This window comes from Oryzias latipes, chromosome 3 (genome assembly GCF_053564925.1).
Source record: "Oryzias latipes strain Hd-rR chromosome 3, Olatipes_Hd-rR_3.1".
In the NCBI taxonomy this organism is placed as follows: Eukaryota; Metazoa; Chordata; class Actinopteri; order Beloniformes; family Adrianichthyidae; genus Oryzias; species Oryzias latipes.
In genome coordinates, this window is record NC_136239.1 from 18,163,991 (window position 1) to 18,182,627 (window position 18,637).

Consider the following 18,637-nt stretch of genomic DNA (forward strand, 5'->3'; position numbering starts at 1 on the left):
AAACTCGAGTAAATACTCCACATCTGGAGGAGCTTTTAATGAGTAAAACACATCTGTAGCCTGAGCTGCACATCAGCTGGAGGCTGAATGTGTGACTTACTCAGAACTAAGGACACCATAATTGATGTAATTAAAGACTGTATGAGTGAGTGCATGTGAAAGGCGTGGCTCATGTGCGCTCAATGCACCTCCCGCTTTCAAAAAGTATCACCTTTTTTTATTGCTTTTATAAAATTAGGTTGCTTTAAATTATAAAATGTCACATTCAAGCTCTATCCTCTGCACAGCTTTACCAGTCTTTGTGATTTAAGCATCCACATTTGTTCCCTTAGCAGCTTCACAACACATAACCAAAAGAAATCTTAGCTGTCATGAAAACAAAATAATTAAATTAAAGCTGTCCAGTCCAAAAATAGACAAGGTTAAGAGTGTTTAAACAGTGTGGCAGCAGAGGGCACTGTGAGCCAAAGCAGTTTCTTTTCATAGCAGATCTAATATCTCCTCACAGATGTCTCTTAGTATGACTGCGCCTGGTAGTATGTACAAAGCTTTGGACGGATCAGTTGAACGACATGCCCAGTACGGGTGCTCCTTCCCTATCCTATTTCCTGCACTATTTCAGGCACACAGTCTTTGTAGTTTCACTCTCCGACCGGATCTCATTTTTAAGCTCAGACTTAGCGCTGTTGATCCCGGAGACATTAAGGCACCATGGCCCCATCCCTTACCAGTCGCAGGAAACATAACCTCCAGAATTCGAGATTATCCAACACACCCTCCAAAGCACAATAATCACCTTCACCCAGTTACAGGAGGGAAAAAAAAACTATATATGCATATATATAAATACTCTAATGTATGTGTGTTTGTGGCATAAAGCTATTGCCTTAGGTCTCCATGGCCTCGGGGACAAATGGCACAGATCCTCCAAATAAGACCAGGGACACAGGCGGCCCACAGATGTCAACAGTGTCCAATAACATCAATTTAGTGAAATACATTCTGGAATTTAACTTATCAGATGCACTCGGTAGATGACAGTAACTAGGTTGTACACTGACATTTCCAAACATGTATAAACTTGCTTTAAAATATCAAATTCCTATGTTATACCTGCTTTTATCTGAAACCGCATCTCTAAACTTAAACTACCCTAAAGTGTACTTTCCTTTGAGTTCTATGTAGGTTAAAAGTTGTTGTTGTTGTTTTTTAAATGAAACATGACATTTTTGAGGTTAGAATAGATGTGGAATGAGATGAAGGCTCATATTTATATCAAACAAAACAGCAGACGCCTTGCTGTATGTGTGTCAGTTCATTTTGAAAGTCTTTTTATGTGAAGAAAACTTGATTCTATCTATCTATCTATCTATCTATCTATCTATCTATCTATCTATCTATCTATCTATCTATCTATCTATCTATCTATCTATCTATCTATCTATCTATCTATCTATCTATCTATCTATCTATCTATCTATCTATCTATCTATCTATATATAAATATAAATTTAAATGTCGGAATTTTGGGGTAGTAAAGAAAGCCAGAGTCTTTAACTTTTGCACATGAAATCTCTAAAGGAAGGAAACATTTTTTGAGGTTTACATAGTTTATTGTGCATAACAGCACAGTTCAGCAATCGAAATTTCTAATTCTGCATATTAGAGTGATTCATAGGTTGCAGCAACATACCGTATGTCGTATAAACAACTGTAGATCCTCTTAACAAATAACAGGTGACAGAGAAAAGGAGAAGCACTTGCTGCATAAAAACACAAATAGCAAAGATGAAGGGACTATTTATAGACCAGTTTTCCAATGCAGAATGTGTACAACATTTGTAAAATTCCTTACACATTATGCAGTCACAGTTATTATATTTAACCAGTCACGGTTACATTTTTTATTCAATAAATTAATAACAACTGCTACCATGTATAATAGCGTTAATAAACATTTAACTGAATGCATGATCAAGCAGTTAAATAATGTTTATTATTTAACTTTACTTGATGCCTTACTGAGTGTAAAATACTTTGCAATCCTAACTTGTATTATCTGAATGGTCATTTATAAATTATTGATTTATGTTTTAGGCACCGTAGTAATTTTCTAATCATATACTGTGTATGGCATCAGGTAGCGCTTACCTGACCTCATGTAAGGTAATATGTAAATTTGGGCTGATCCAATACTCACAAAAGCAAGGTTATTATTAAGTATTTTTTGGATGTAAAAATATATCTCTTGGGTAACAATTATTGGATTCTCAGTATAGCTTCACAAGCATTACTTAACCTAAATTAATTCTTTGTTGTGGGCGGGATAAGGAGTAGACCCACCCCGATTTCTAATGATCCCTTGATTTACCCACTTCCACTAGCTTCCAGTCCCTCACAACCCCAACCTAACCTTAGTGGTGCAATCAAAATGTACAGTTTTGAGCCAGATGTGAGCTCAGAAGAGGAAACTAAAGACATTTATGGATCTATTTTTCTACAAGTGGATGTATCAGAATGGAGCAGAGCAGGGAGCTTGTGGCATAGGTAACACCTACAAGCTTTTTCAAATGGCTTTTTTTCCCCTGCTCCTGATTCACAATGATTTGAATAGAGGAATACCTGGAACAGCAACTTCATATGAAATGTCTTTATATATGTCATGTCTTGTCATTCTTATGTTTTGTCCTGAGTTGTGCACTTCTGGTCTGTCTGTCACCTGTGTTGTCTCGTGTTGCACTTTCTGTTTTATTTTGAAACCCTAAGTCTCCTCTCGTTTCAGGCCTTGTTCCTTCCTGCCCTTGTCAGTTCCCCACAGGTGTGACTGTGTAATTTTCCCTGATTGTTTCCACCTGTGTTCCCCTTCCTCATGTCTTAAATAGTCTGAGTCTCCCTTTGTCCTGTGCCAGTTTGTTTGGTTATTTCTAGAGCCATAGCTGAAGCTTGTTCAAGAAATTAAAACCACTGAAATCTCTGCATCTGAGTCCAGCCCTGTGATCATTCCTGACAATACATGTCCTCCATCATGAGAAAAATGCCACAGAAACATGTTAGAAACAGCAAAAATACTATTTAAACAGGAGCAAGTCTTTAAGAAATGTGTAACAGTACTTTATGATACTTCATTATCAATTGAAGCACTAAAATATAACTATATTTTATGTCTAAATAACTGATAATGCAACTTTTTTTTATTGTTTAGTAAATCGTTAAGTAAAGTTGAGTAGCAAAAATGTGTTAACTTCAACAACATGCTTAGTAATGCTAAGTAATTCATAAAAACTGATGTAAGTTAGTTAATATTTTATCAATGCTTAATATTGAACTAACTCATATTAATAAAGGGATGGTAAAGTGTTACCTATACATATACAGTTCTGATTTTTATAGAATACCACAGAAACCAGCTGTGATAAATGATAATTTGTTAAAATCACAATAAAAACCTGTTAACACAGTAGTTCTTCTATATTTATCACTTGTAACACAATTGCTCTTTTGTTACAACCAAAGTAGAACTGCTTTGTAATAAACGTAATAATAAAACTGCAGTTCCCTATCTAGCTTCCTTATTTTGAATTATCCTGTCTTTTGCTAAGAACAACATGTTGATTGAACTAATATTAGGCTTAAAAGATCTCTTTTTCAGAAACTTTTTCAAATACTTCTTTAATACTTTACTACTAATTTCTATATTTTAAATGCAGACTAACATATGTTTGAGTGTTCTGACCAGTGTATTGAACCAGCTGAACATCTACAGCCTGGGCCTGTCAGCATGTGTCTGCAAGCATTCAACTCAGCTGGGCTCCTGTGGGGGTTTTAGTCCATTCCTGTGCCAAGCATCTAATAAAAAGAAGCTGCACGTTTCAAGGCCTCTGGGACTATGGCCAGGTTTGATCTGCTCCTCTCCTCTTGCAAAGTGTGGGAATGTGCTTCATTATTTTGTCCCGCTCACCAATAAGCACATGTACACCTGCATTCTTGTCATACCGCTGCAGGAAGGAGGCCGTATTACAGAACTGGCGCTCCCTCCATGCCCCTCCATGCTGCAGGGAGTACCGCAAGTCATCTTGAATAAACATGAGCCCACACACCCGAGATCCACAGCCATCACGAAGCCCCTGCCTTTGTGTCGTGGTGCAGCCTCTAGAGTGCAATGCCAGCACATCAGTCAGGCCGGCTCTTAATAAAGGAGCGGGGCTCCTGTGGAGGTCTCAGAGCCGGCAGTTGTTGCTGTCGCTCATTATCACTGCAGCCTCCCAGTGCTCACACATACGAGCAAGCCGGAGCTTGTGCAGACACCCACACATGACCCCTGCATGCATGCACACTCACTCACTCACTTTCAAACCCAGACACACACCCACACACAAAATCCAACAAGCATGGGTAGCAGGGTCACCCTTGTGCCATGCTTCTTAAAGGGCGCCGTTACAATAGGTTTACTGTTACTCTGACAGCGGTCGAGAGACAATAGGAGCGAATGCGGCGGCCTCTTGCCTCTCTGTTTCTCCCTAACTTTTCCTTCATGGCAAAGAGGACAGACTGAGACCGGACAGCATGTTATCAGAGGATGGCCCTGAAGGTGAGTTGGCTGAGGAACGTTTGGCTGAATAATTTATGGATTTGTTTTGGTTTGCTCAGAACTAGTTCTGTTTTTCCACAGTAACAAAGTGCCTCAGATCTGGACAGAATTAAAAGACACGTTGTGGTAAATTTGACACAGCATTTTCAGCTTTTCAAAATAAGACTCTCCACTCCCCAGAAATCGGCTGCAACGGTTTTAAACCAAAGTCAGGTTTGAAAGTTTGTGAGGTGGAAAAGTGTCTTCTAATTTGTGCCTAAAGCACCAAATGATCAAATGCAAAAACAAAAGGATGCAGAGGAGATGTGAGGAGAAAGGCAGGAGCCGTGCAAGTGGACTGACAGGCACACGGAGGGGAAGAATGAATGAAACGCTGACATCTAGAAGATAGGCTGGAAGAAGTGGGTGGGTTATGGAGAGGGGGTTGAAATTTAGGGGCAGAAAGGAGAGGAAGGAGAAGAGGTGGGGTTTGGTCCGGGGTGACAGATGGGACTCACTCTGATTCAGTGGGGGTGGGAAGGGGGGCTGGGGCTATATAGTGAGATTCCTCTGAGTTGGGGCTGGCAGTGATGTTGGCTGTGCAGCTGTCAATGGTTCAGTACCTATGCAGCTCCAGACCCTCTGACCTCCTGATTTAAACACACATGCACTGAGTTTCAGATCATGTGACCGGCCTGCAAACCCGTCTTTACCAGAAGTTAATCGTCAAGCTGCTAAAACAGCGTGGAGGTGGCAATAGTGACTCATGCCGAAGTTAAAAATTAACATAACTTTAGTAATATCGTCCGGATAATAGAGTTTAGCGACTGTATTTGCTCATGGTGTGATTTGTCTGAATTTTAGTGGTATTGTCCAAAAGACTCTGTGATTAAACGTTAGACTGTAATGTCTGACGGATCCAAACAGTTATGAGGAAATTAACAATATTTTCAATGTTACTATTATTTTAGGAAAGTTTGCTCTGATTCAGAAGAGGAGAGTTCATTAAGTTAATTGATTCATTGACACTTTGCTCCACTTTGCTTAAATAACATGCATAACGTAAAGGTTTGGGTGAACCAGCAGGATTTCTGCTCTAAGTTTCACTTTGATACAGCAGCCTTGGTACTCACGTACCACCCAGTGAAAAGACTTTCTAACGAAGTGAAGTTTTGAAAATAATTTGGGATGGTCACTTGACAGCCATTTTGTGGCAAATTGTGGCAGTTGTTGTTTTTCTCATTTTCCCGCAATATGGGAAAAGAAAAATTTTGTTTGAGCGATATTCATAAAATTTCACGCACATCCCGCCAACTAAACTTTGCAGCCACTACCAAGCGTTCGTTGAACTTTGACCTCAGGAAGAGGCAACCATCTTGAATTTTCCCCCAAAAAATCACTATGGCTATGTCCGAATTCCTACCCTAACCCCTAACTACAAAAAAACGATATAGTGCAGGACTGTGTAGTGCCCTGAATTTTAAAAGCAATTCAGACACCATGCTTACTACTTTTTTTTTTATTTTAAACAGTGAATATGACATCGTCGACGTCATTTTGCAATGATCATTTATGAATCTACTGTCTTCCGAAGATAAAAACGTTGATGGTTTATTAAAAAATACATCTAGATAAATTTTTTTGCCAAAAATGGTTCAGACGCGATACATTGTGATTTATATTCATCACTCTAGTGAGCATCGATGCACACTGGTTTTTGCAGAGACTTATGGGAAATTTCTAGGGCACTTGATTTTGGAATTGTAGATTCGGACAGCACTACAAAATGGCGAACACACTATATAGTGCGTAGGGAAGGAATTCAGGCACAAACCTTAAGTACCTTCTACAAATCTAAGCTCCGACAAGGGATTTTGATCTATCATCTCATAATCCCCCCGAGTATCAATCAGAAGCTACTACGCCAAAAAAGGCTAAATTTAGAAGTAGCAGATTTTGAATGGCGTTAGCGTTGCGATCAAAAGTGGCTTGTTGCGTGCACTTTTACATAGAATATTGTGTAAACGTAATACAAGAATCGTTGGCTCAAGCTGAACAAAACTGACATACGATATGAACATGTTAGGAATGGGAGCGTGGTTAACAGAAAACATCTGTGGCCAAGGTAATCCAAAAATGGCTACTTTTTGCTGATTCTTCTAAAAATTACATAGACCTGTTCGTCACACCCAGATGACCAAAATAACAAAATGGTTGCTATGGAGATAAAACCAACAGAAAAGCCACCTTTTGAAAAAAGTTATTTTTAATGAATTTGTCACAAGAAGCTTTGACAGGGTGGTATGGCAAAAAAGGGGAAGGGCAAAAAAGAGGGGCACATCCTCACTTTGCCTACTTAGGGCGGCTAGCTACTGCAGACATCCAGTACAGACCAAAAGTTTGGACACACATTCTCATTAAATTAATGGGAAGATGTGTCCACACTTTTGGTCTGTACTGTACAACGCCGCTTGGGGCTTTGATTTTAAACTACTTTTTTCCTTCCAAAAACAGGTTTAACTAAAACCTTCGAATTAGGAAGAAAGAAACTAGTTTTTGTGATATAATAATGTCAAAAGATGAAAAATTCCCTTAATTACAGCTTTTTAGATGAGAAAAACAGCCTCTTTTAAAATAAAATGTCAGATATTTTGTCCTAGACCAGCAGCTGGACTAAAGTAAACCTGGAACTGGCTATGACAGCATCATAATAAAAGGAGGTAACAGAGGAACACTCACTCCTGTAAATCAGACAGATTTAGATTGAATGACTCCCTGTAGCTGAGTGTGGAAAAGCCATGCAGGTGATCTAGAAAAGATAAGGAGCCATAACAGCAGCACAAAATCCAACACAGGTTGTTAAGACAACAACAACAACAAACCGCTTCAGACTTCACTGTGTTTCAACATTCATGTTTGATCACGGAGTAAAGGGGATTAATGAATGTGAAGCAAGAACACATGGTTAAGTCAAACCTAAACTTTAATGGAGCCTCTGCAGACCGTCTTTAGTCTAGTTGAACCTTTCCTCTTTGTTGGAACATAATCTTCACCATTTGACAAAATGTTAATGTCTCTCACGCCCACAAAACAGTATATGACAAATTACTTATGACAGATTTCTGCTACGGCTGGAAGAAAAAAAGGAGGTAGTGCGCGCGTGCGGTGCGCTCGCGCTCCCGCCTCGTTTTCTCACCTGGACGGAAGTGAAACCAAAGGCTGCGCAGGTAAAAGCAGCCTCTCGCCTCCTCCTCCTCTTCTTCAGGTGCTGCGCTGTCCCGCTCCGCTCTCTCTGGAGGATCATGGATAGGTTTCACGCCTGTAAATAGCTCCTGAGCCAACTTGAAACATTCTTCTTATGTTTCTTCCCAACCAGTAACCTGCCGGACTGATGGGGTTTCTACTGCTGAGCCTGATCCTGCGGTACTGGATCCACACCGTGGAGGGTAAGCGAGGGTTTGGTTCCGTTTAATAAAAGAAAGGGCGACACTTCTGTCATGCGCAAACATGAGCGACGAGCAAACACACTAACGGATACTAAATATTTGGGGCTATTGTGTTTATGTCAAAAACTACTATTTATTGAAATATCAACATCTGATTTGGGATATTAAAAAAAGTTTTTGTATCTCAAAAGATTAGGTCCCACAACTGTAAACAATGAAAAAATCCTCTAACAATGAAAATACCAAAGTGCCATACAAATATGCTTAGTGTCAACAAGTTCAGCTCTCCTGTGTTCATGTGAACTGCAGGATCCTGCTCAGAAGGCAGTGTGGTGACCTGTGATGACTGTCTGCAGCTCAGTGCTAACTGTGCCTGGTGCACAGAGGAGGTAATCAGCAACAAGTGCATGAAACCCCAACATGCGGACGGTCACATTGTACGGTTTTACTGGAAGTGCAATGCCAAATCCTTCAATGTGTTGCTTTGTTTTGTAGAATTTCACCGACTGGTTTTCAGTCTCACAAAGATGTGACACCCTGAATATTTTGTTGGAAAAGGGATGCGACAGAGCCCACATCTATTTACCCGTTTCCGAAGCCCAAATTCTTCAAGATCGACCTCTAGAGAAGAAGCCAGCTGCTGGAAACCAGACTCAAATCTCCCCACAAAAAATGTCCCTGAAGCTGCGACCTGGTAAGCAGTCAACAGACTTTCTTAGGCCGCGTCCCTCATTTTTAAACAAAATTAATGGGTTGCATTGTTTGCCTTCAGGCAGTGAGGTGACTTTCCAAGTAAAAATAAAGCACACTGAAGATTATCCGGTGGACATCTACTACCTGATGGACCTGTCTGCATCCATGTTTGATGACCTAGGGATGATCAAGAACTTGGGTTCTACTCTGTCTAAAGAAATGGCCAAACTTACCAGTAAATTCCGGATGGGTTTTGGATCATTTGTGGACAAGCCTGTCCTTCCCTTCATCCAGATCACTGAGAAACAGCTGGCAAACCCTTGCAGGTGTGACGCATCACTCGGCAGAAACTCCTCTTTTTATCTTCTTCTTTATTTTGACATGTTTTTTTTCTACCCCCTGTACCCCCCTACAGCCACACAAGCATGATTTGCCAGCCAACGTTTGGCTACAAACACGTTTTGCCTCTGACAAGCAGAACTGACAAGTTCAACGAGATCATTGCAAAGCAAAAAGTGTCTGCAAATCTTGATCTGTTGGAGGGTGGATTTGATGCAATAATGCAAGCAACAGTTTGCGGGGTAAGACAGTTTCCTTCTAAAATTACTTTTTTGGGGGAAAAAGCGAATGTAGATGATTAGAAACGCCAGCTGCTCCAGATTTGAGCCATATACCTGCCAGCTGATTCTTACTCATATCTCAGTCATGTCCAGCACTTCCCTGGTAAGTAGGAGCAGAAATCTGATTGGGACGGATTATTTGAGTACTTCGTTTAGTAAAAGTCAGTTTCTGTGTCATGAACTTTTATTCTATGATTAGTCATAGCTGATGTGGCTCCTACAGGACAAGATCGGCTGGAGGAATGATTCGATGCGTCTGCTGGTTTTTGTCAGTGGTGCCGACTCACACTTTGGGATGGATAGTAGGATGGCTGGAATTGTGATTCCCAATGATGGCCAGTGTCACCTGGATGCAAACAATGATTATTACATGTCTACATTGCAGGTAAACCTTAAGCCAGGTAGTTTAGATGCTTTAGGTTGAATTTCCAAAATAAACCCTTGAAGAAGGGTTTTAAAAAAAAATCAGAGTTGATACCAGACCACATTTAGTCCTGACTTTGTGTTTGCTTCTCAACTCCCCTTGAACACTTAAAAAAAACACATTGGTTACAACAGAAAATCTGGGTGCTAATGGATCAGATCTCTATAGCTCCAGTTTTGTGGTGATTTTATGTTAAACATATACTATAAGAAACACAAATCTGCCTTTTTTTTTCTTTTATGCGGCTTTAGTGTGTCAGAACCAACCCTCAAAAGCATGTATTTTCAACCTAAGATGCATATCCTACAAAAGGTTTAAATCAACTGAATCCTCCATGTCTACTCTTTGGTATCCCTACCTTTCCAGGAGTATCCAACTCTCGGTCAGCTGATTGAAAAAGTAGTGGAAAACAACATCCTGTTAATATTTGCTGTGACAGAGGAACAGATAAACAACTATAAGGTAAAATGAAAAGTTCAACTCTTTCCAGTTTTGTAGGTCTAAAAAAAAAGGATGAATTTTAAATCCTTTCTGACAGTAACATTTTAATGTACTGACTTCATTCTACCTGTTCAAACTAGCCCAGCCTTTTTTCCGCTTTTTTTTTTTTTTGCTTTTGAAACTACAGGCAACACTACCTACATTTGTTACAATGCCTCTTCTGTTTGCTTGTTTTGCTTTGTTTTCTTTTAGAATTATGCAGATCTCATACCTGGCGCCACAGTCGGAGTTCTGGCAAAGGATTCAGGGAATGTCCTGGAACTGATTGTGTCGGCGTACAAAGTAAATAAAGAGGCTGGTCAAGTCTGATTCAGAGCAAAATTAGCCAACAAACACTTAATAGTTAAGGGGAAAAAATAGGGTTGTTTTTTTACGATTATGTCATGATGAATGAAAGGCAACAGCCTTTTCTTTTCCTGCCCATTCTCCTGCTGTTCATCCTTCGCTTTGTGTTGTATTGCATTTTTTCATCTGCCGTGCCGTGCTTTCGCACCAGCAAGTTCCTGCTTGCCCCAGCTGTTTGATGTCCTCGCCCCTCTTTTTTTCTCTCTGCCGTTCTCAGTCTTGTTTTGTAAACCCCCCGCCGCACGAGCCATGATTGGTGGTGGAGGTGCACAGTCCTCTAATTACTTCGTCACTTATGCCCCTTTTGAACCGCACCTGGAGAGGAGTCCCCTTTCCCAATGCGTCTGTAGATACGAAGCTCAAAAGCAACACAACTGGAGGCTTTACAGTTTATGATATGCAATGGATCAAAATGTTGCTCGTTAGACATCGTGTACCGTAAATGTTTCCCCGCTACAGCGGCACAAAGGACGCTGTACAGGTTCATTCCTGGAGGAACTTAACCATCTGATGCCTCCTAGACACTTCGTCACAGAGTCCATTTGTCATTTTCTCTCCAGCAGCAGTTAACTGTCACTCCTCCTTCAGTATCACCTATCACACCTGGGCTGATGACTCACTGAAAAGGCAAGAAGTTTCAAGCTGTTAACAGATCATAGGTCACTGCAAGGTTAGAGTAATCATACATTAAAGAAAGCCCCACTTTTAAAAACAACAGGCGTTTGATGGATTCTGAGGTTGGCTGTCTAACAAAGGAAAGGTTTTTTTTTTCAGCACCTCTTTCCTCTTCATAAGGACGTCTGTTTTTCAGGAACTACGATCTGAGATTGAGCTGGAAGCTCTTGGAGACACAGAGGAGCTGCACATATCCTTCACAGCTATCTGTCCCAACGGGACGGCCTTTCCTGACGTGAAATACTGTTCCAACATCAAACCTGGAGAGACGGTCAGTGGCTTCTGCCTTTTGTGGCTTGCTGTTGAAAATGCAACCTTCAGACTGGTGGGTGCAGTTCAAAATGTTGTGAAGTACCTCATAAACCTATGACAGATAAGATAAATTCAGTTGAGTAAAGCCCAACAGCAGAAGTGAGTGCCTAACATGCAAACCTGGAGTAAATTGTTCTTTAAAAGCATAGGCCCTGGCAAAGTGATTCATACTGCAGCTCCTAAAGATTTAGGTACCAAATCTTCATAAGGTCTGTTGGGATTTTATCAAAAAAACAATAGGTTTTCACATTAATTAAAAAACACAATTTTTTTGGGAAATTAATTTAATGTTTCAAAATTCAATCAACCAGTTTCATAATTGACTTAATCCTGTTCAGACTAATGATGTAACAGACTCTTTTTTTTTTAAAGTAGGTTCAATTTTGGTCTATTTTAGGGATTAAAAACAGCCACTAATTCTGTAAATAATCCTTCTCAGAGACATGGCAGGGAACTGTTGCTTGAAAGCACAAAAAAGGCACATAAAGCAAAGTTTGTCTTTGACATACCTAGGATCTTTTTTTATGACTTAGCAAATCCACAAAAGAGTATTTTCACTGTGAAACAAACATTTTTAAAAATCTTGTTGGATAAAATTCATTTAAAAAAAACATGTAAGTGATCTTTATAGACACATTCTGAATAATAAACGTGGCATTTCCAAAAAAAAAAAAGTACTTTATAAGTTAATGAATCAGATAAATACTTTTTTGATTCCCAGCAGTCTATTGCTGCATACACACATCGGATCAATTCAGTTCAGTTTTATTTATATAGCCCAATATTACAACACAGTTGTCTCAACGGGCTTCACTAATTGTACAAAGCATAAAATAAGTTACAAAATACAATAGCTGATTATTCTAAACGAAACGAAACGAAACGAAACTAAACTAAACTAAACTAAACTAAACTAAACTAAACTAAACTAAACTAAACTAAACTAAACTAAACTAAACTAAACTAAACTAAACTAAACTAAACTAAACTAAACAGACTAAGCTAAACTGGGCATCTTTGCCCTTACACACTCCTTCTCGGTAAGGAAAAACTCCTATAAAACCATTACAGAAAAAAAAGAAGAAACCTCAGGGGTGTCCACATGAAGGAGGGATCCTCCCCCAGAACGGACAGGCGATGTACCAGGACTGTTAAAGAAAAATGAGCTTATCTAACTCTACAACTACATGTTTGAATAGTATAGCAGTTGGGCTTCATCCAGATGAAGTTGGGGGTCTGCTGGGGCCGTGAGACGAGCCAAAGGCGAGGTCCACGCCCAAGGACAGGAGCACAGACGAGACACAGTAGATTATAACAGACATTAAACAAACAAGTAAAATGTGTTAGCATATAATAATTGACTTAATAAAAACAATAAAAAGAGGATAAAAATTATATTGGACTTTCAGTGTGCAATGCCCCGTCAAGTTTCAGTTGAGCCTCCGGCTGAAATATCGAGGCCTGTCATTTTTAGCTGATGCCGAAAAATATTCTAACAAAAAAACAACATGTCAGTCATCACACTGCAATAAAGATTATTTTGTTCTGTATTTGTGCAAAGGTCAAAGACCAGTTTTAGTTTGTTAGCATCATAGAAGCTCCTCTCCTCCACAGGTGGTCTTCAACGTGTCAGTGGAGCTTCCAGGGTGCCTGTCAGGACTGCGACACTTCTCTCTCAAGGCGGTGGGCCTCCAGGACAGCTTAGAGGTGGAACTGGACTCTCTTTGTTCGTGTGACTGCCAGCAGCCTCCGACAGCAAACAGCAGCCAGTGCACTGAGGGCCAAGGAGTTTCCCAGTGTGGCGTGTGCGTCTGCCAGCCAGGCTTCCTTGGAGCTCAATGCGAATGCAATGAGGAGACTGCTTTGTTGAGCGACTGCCACGCAACCAATGACTCAGAGAAGTGCAATGGTCAGGGGGACTGTTATTGTGGCCAGTGTGTGTGTCACAAATCCAGCTTTGGCCGCATCTATGGGGCTTACTGTGAGTGTGACAATTACTCCTGTGTTCGTTTCCGGGGAGAGCTCTGTGGAGGTGACTAATCATAGGCGACCTATTCACTTTTTTTTTTACTTTTTTGCCGTTGAGCTCGTTTCTTAAAGGATTTCATGTTTGAAGGTCATGGTGTGTGTGACTGCGGGGAGTGTCACTGTGAAAGCGGATGGACGGGGGATTACTGCAACTGCAGCACAGAAACTGAGGAATGCAAGTCTGAGGACGGCGACCTCTGCAGCGGCAGGGGGAAATGCAGCTGTGGGAAGTGTGTTTGCACCGTTCCTGGAGCATCCGGGGACAAGTGTGAGAAATGCCCAACATGTGAAGAAGCGTGCTCCTCTGCAAGGTGAGCACACTGAATAGAAAGGGAATGTAGGGACTGTGTCAGATTTACTGCTGTGATTCATATCACGATATAAGCTGTTTTCTTCTTGTGCCACATGATCTGACGGTGCTTTTGAGTTCAGGGATATCGGGTTTTGATCCTCTTGTTCATATGTGTCTACACCTTCAATGTGACATCAAAAGACACTAATGTCCCCTACACAAGGCTAAAAGATTTCCTTTCCCCATTGTAAAGCAGCTGTCAGGGTTGGTGCTATTTGATACTACTGTCTGAAGGGTGACTGCTGGTAGAGAATGAGTTTAAGTCTTGGGAACACTGAGCACCGGGATTCCTCCTCATCAAGTCTCACTCAAAAAAAAAAAATCCAACCTTTTTTTTCTTTCTTGTCTGCTTTGACAACAGGACCTGTGTGGAGTGCCACCTTCAAGACAACGAGGAACCTGCTTCATGCGAGCAGGAGTGCAGCCGAGCTAAAATCTTGGTCAACTTGACATCAGATAAAGGTATCCTCTTAGTTTGCCTTCGCTGGATCGAAAATATCACTGCTGAAATACGGAATCAATCTGAGTTTTGATTCACAAGTTCTCAATAACAGGTGATATATGAATCTGCAAGATTTGATGAAATACAAACACAGTTTTCAAACTTTTGTGTAAAATCAATTTGTTTGATCAAATTTGGTTCCATTTCTGAATATTTTTTTATTCAAATCATTAAGAATTGAGAGCAGACAAAAAAATTGTGATGTAAAATGAGCCTATTTATGACATAGAAGCTACAATGGTCAAGGCACGAGCTCCCTTCTCTGCTCAATTCTGATGCCTCTACTTGTAGACGACTAGATATTTGTTTTCCTCTTCCGAGCTGCCATCTGGCTCAAAAGTGTACGACTGAATAGCTCCAACATTTTTTCTCCATTTTTGCTGCACCGTAATGTTAGGTTGGGGTTGTGAGGGGTAATCTGGCGGAAGGGGGTGTAACCAAAGGGATGATGGGAAATGAGGGCAGGCTCACTCTGTGACAGCAATTCTGCCCACAACTGACAGGGGAATTTCTTATAGAGCAATAAGTTGATCTCACTTACTTTTTCATTTTATTTTTAAAAATTATTCAGTGACTTCCCAGTTACATAGTATGTCACTAACGATCAGTTTAAATTTAAATAGCTACTCGCAACAAATTCATTTTAGGGGAAGGGTTTAAAAGCAATGTACAATACCATAAACATAGAAGTGGAGGTGATTTTTTTTACATTTAACAATCTTTTGTATTGATAAACAGGACAAATTAATGCCAAATTTACTTTAAAAAAAAGCTGTTACAAAACGACCCTGCAGTTTGTTGACTTGTTTTAGCAAATGGATCATGTAATGCATCGTAGCTTCCAAACCTGAAAATCCCACTTTTCTGGGAAGATACACTCAAGGAAAGTTGTGTTTGGAGACAGATCATATCAGTGAACGGCACCTTCTTTTCCTCAGGCGCAAGGCAGAATCAGATCTCAAACAGGTTTTAGGTCGATGTAATTTGACATCTGTTATTGTACCCTGATCAGTGGGGGGGAAAAACGTTATTTAAAAATACAAAAAATGATTCATATTTATTAAAGCGAATAAAGTAACAAGTTTTTTTAAAAAAAAGGTTTACATGTAAGGATACCTTTAACCCTTTCATGGCTGAATTTATTTCCAATTACATAAAAAATATTCTTTGTTTTTTCCTTTCAAAGTTATGTTAAAATAAGTGGATACCTGGATTATGCTGTAAATTAGCAACATACAGCAAGAAGGGGTTAAAAAAACAACTTTGTTTTTAAATATAATTCAGTCGGATTGGGACTGCTTGGTACTTGATTTGCTGGATCTAAAACTTCCAGCAGAGGTCAGTGGTTTGGAGGAATCTGACCTTCATCAACTTGGGTGTTTCCCTGAAATCTGCACCCTTCTCCACTGAACAACTCCATCCACGTCCTTTCTGAGAGGCGTGGAAGAAAAGGAAGCATATTATTTACCTTGTTGTACAGGCAGCTCCATTGTAAAGCGTCTGAACAGTCAAAGGACCTGATCTTCCTTCTCTGCAGACGGGATTTCAGAGTCGCAGTATTTGTGCAAGCTGCGAGGCATATCTGATCTTCATCTTGGATTGTCAGGCTTCTTGTGGTTCACACACACACGACCCCACACCAGATCACAGGCTTTGATATGGAAATCACAATGACAGCACAACAGAGGAGACTATATGCTCCACAGTCAGTAAAGAAATCTGATATATTTAGGATCCCCTTGCACACGATGTTTGTCAGGTAGAGCAGATAGACTCACATATACTTTCCTTTTCAGATTATTACAAGAGCCCGTCTATGCAGTGCACTCTGAAGATGGAAAGTGAGTGCTGGGTCTCTTTTAGTGGGGTGGAGGATGAGACGGGAGTCATTGCTTACAATCTTCATAAATACGGTTGGTTTTGCGGCACCAATAGGCACAGATAAAAAAAAAAAAACATTTTACTCTTCAGCTCACGATCTGTGCCTTTGTCAGGATGCCCGGAGGCCCCCAACATCCCCATGATCATTCTGGGGGTGTCCCTTTCCGTTGTGTGCATCGGCCTCATCCTGCTGGCTGTGTGGAAGGTGCTGATTTCAGTCCACGACAAGAAGGAGGTGGCCAAGTTTGAGGCAGAAAAGGCTAAAGCAAAATGGCAAACGGTAGGAGGAATAACATGAAAACATTTTAGGTCCTTACATCACAAAAATAAACTACCATATTTTTCTGACTATAAGTCACACTGGAGTATAAGTCGCACTTTTGGGAGAAAAGCGCAAGGCTTCTGGACAAACCCGCCAATGCTGCGTTCACACCAAATGCAATTCACATGTCAAATTCACCTCAGCCACCTCTATTTCAACATACATGAAATTGGATGCTCAATGTTTGTCCAAAAATGTGTTCATAATTTAGACACTCCCGTCGCGTGTGAGAAAGGCTCCCGCTAAGTTTTTAGCCTGCATTGACTGTATATCTCATTTTCAATACACGGAAGACACGGATGATGTTGAGAGATCAAGTTCTTTTTTTTTTGAAGAGCTTTACAAAAGCATTGGTAAACATGTCTTCATGCCTGGGTTCATGAGATCACTCAGCCCTTTTTTGTCTTTTCTTTTTACGGGGATCATTACCTTTTATACTGAAGAAGCAGCGTCTGAATGACAGAAATATCAGTGGTACGTCTGTGTCTCTGTGACCAAATTTGGTGACTTGCTGCCCTGCATTAGTACACGAAAGGAAAAATATAAACAACTATTAGAATGTCTGGCTTGAAAACAGAAAAATTTAAAGTTTGCTTTGGACAGAGCCTCTTTTTCTGCGTTGCTGTCAATATAAAATACTGATGCACACATCTACAGTGCCCTATAGTGGTTGTTAGCGGGAAACAACTCCTAAAGGGAAACCGGTTGATAGTGGGAAAATAACAAATATATGAGCAAATATTTATATTTAAATCAGATACAAGTTGCTCCTGAATATAAGTCCTATCCTTGGCCAAACTATGCAAAAAAACACAACTTATACTTCAAAAATATGGTATTCATTTAGCACCGTCTATGCAGAAATATATACTTTTTGCTTTGTAATATTTGCTCTAAGCAAGCATATACGTTTTTACTATTTCTAGGCCTAAGTGACTAGATTACAATCATCAATAGCATAGATAGATCCTTTTGTTTATTTGCACAAGTAATTTGCATTACACAGAATCAGAAGCTACGTTTGCTGGGTGAACATGTGATAAATTAAAGTTCTCATATTTACTTTTTGATCCATAACCTATTTAGAAATTTTTAGTTCTCTGATTTTTATGAACCGCAGAGAAAAACTGTTCCACAATAACAGTGTAGGACATCGATCCACGATATTCTCCATAATGTTTTGTTTTGTTTGTTTCTTTCTCTTCAGGGAACCAATCCTCTCTTCAAAAGCTCAACATCTACATTTAAAAATGTAACCTACAAGGACTTACATAGAGGATTATAACAATGATTCCGTACTGGTGATAAACTGGAACCAGTGAAAGCATCACTTAGGTACGCCTCTGTGTGTGTGTGTGTGTGTGGATGAATGCGTCTGTGTGCTCGCATGTGTGTGCGTGCATGTGTGGGAGACAGAAATGTGTAAACTCAGAGATGCTATGACCCAGCAGTCTTTCACTGTCAGTGTTGTGTTGTGAATCACTGAACAACACAATGGAATCATTTGGCACAGTTGTTTGTGTACTTGGGGTACTGCTTGAGGCGATGTTCAACTACTGAAAGATCATTTCTTATTTTGTTCAGACAAATGTAAATATTCTGGTTTAATATATTGTTTGTTGTTCTAATGAGACAGGCTGAGCCTTGAATGTAAATATTTGTTGTTTTTTTGTTGTTTTTTAGTCTCAGAAGGCGCACAAATAAAGATTTTAACTACTGTGAAATGTTTTTGTTAGTTTGATTTATGAAAAAAGAGAAGGCAATGGGGGAGGTTATTTTTGCTTTTCCTGTTTTAAGGATTTAGGATAATTTTTAAAAAAAATAATACTTCAAATGACTAATTCGTGTAGCTTAAAATACAATATATTATGGAAAAATCAATTAGCTAAGTCCCCCCAATTTAGGGTTGGTATTTTTCTATTTAGCTGTCATTATTCTTGCTCGGTTTTCTTTAATTGTATGTTCAGCA

The 18,637-nt window shown here is 39.9% G+C and overlaps 2 protein-coding genes across 5 annotated transcripts in view; one reads left to right on the forward strand and one right to left on the reverse strand.

Moving 5' to 3' along the window:
* Positions 1 to 7,901, reverse strand: part of psmd14 (proteasome 26S subunit, non-ATPase 14) — a 37,191-nt gene extending 29,290 nt beyond the window's left edge. Inside the window, exon 1 of the mRNA XM_078944324.1 lies at positions 7,764 to 7,901. Within this exon, the coding sequence (XP_078800450.1) occupies positions 7,764 to 7,871 (108 nt within the window). The 5' untranslated portion in view covers positions 7,872 to 7,901. The remainder of the gene's footprint in view (positions 1 to 7,763) is intronic.
* On the forward strand, positions 4,274 to 18,392 carry itgb6 (integrin, beta 6). 4 transcript variants are annotated; one of them, XM_011490746.4, is made up of 16 exons: positions 4,274 to 4,588; positions 7,944 to 8,013; positions 8,323 to 8,402; positions 8,509 to 8,707; positions 8,786 to 9,032; positions 9,122 to 9,287; positions 9,550 to 9,711; positions 10,117 to 10,212; positions 10,444 to 10,533; positions 11,408 to 11,542; positions 13,198 to 13,615; positions 13,700 to 13,922; positions 14,325 to 14,425; positions 16,262 to 16,378; positions 16,460 to 16,626; positions 17,876 to 18,392. In XM_011490746.4, exons 2-16 carry the CDS (start codon positions 7,959 to 7,961, stop codon positions 17,951 to 17,953), a joined length of 2,334 nt encoding a protein of 777 aa, XP_011489048.1. In that variant the 5' UTR covers positions 4,274 to 4,588; positions 7,944 to 7,958; the 3' UTR covers positions 17,954 to 18,392. The 4 variants fall into 4 exon arrangements, with proteins under 4 accessions (XP_011489048.1, XP_078800448.1, XP_078800447.1 ...); XM_078944322.1 differs by lacking the exon at positions 4,274 to 4,588 and adding an exon at positions 7,777 to 7,794; XM_078944321.1 differs by lacking the exon at positions 4,274 to 4,588 and having other exon boundaries at positions 7,873 to 8,013.
* The last annotated feature ends 245 nt before the right edge of the window (positions 18,393 to 18,637 follow it).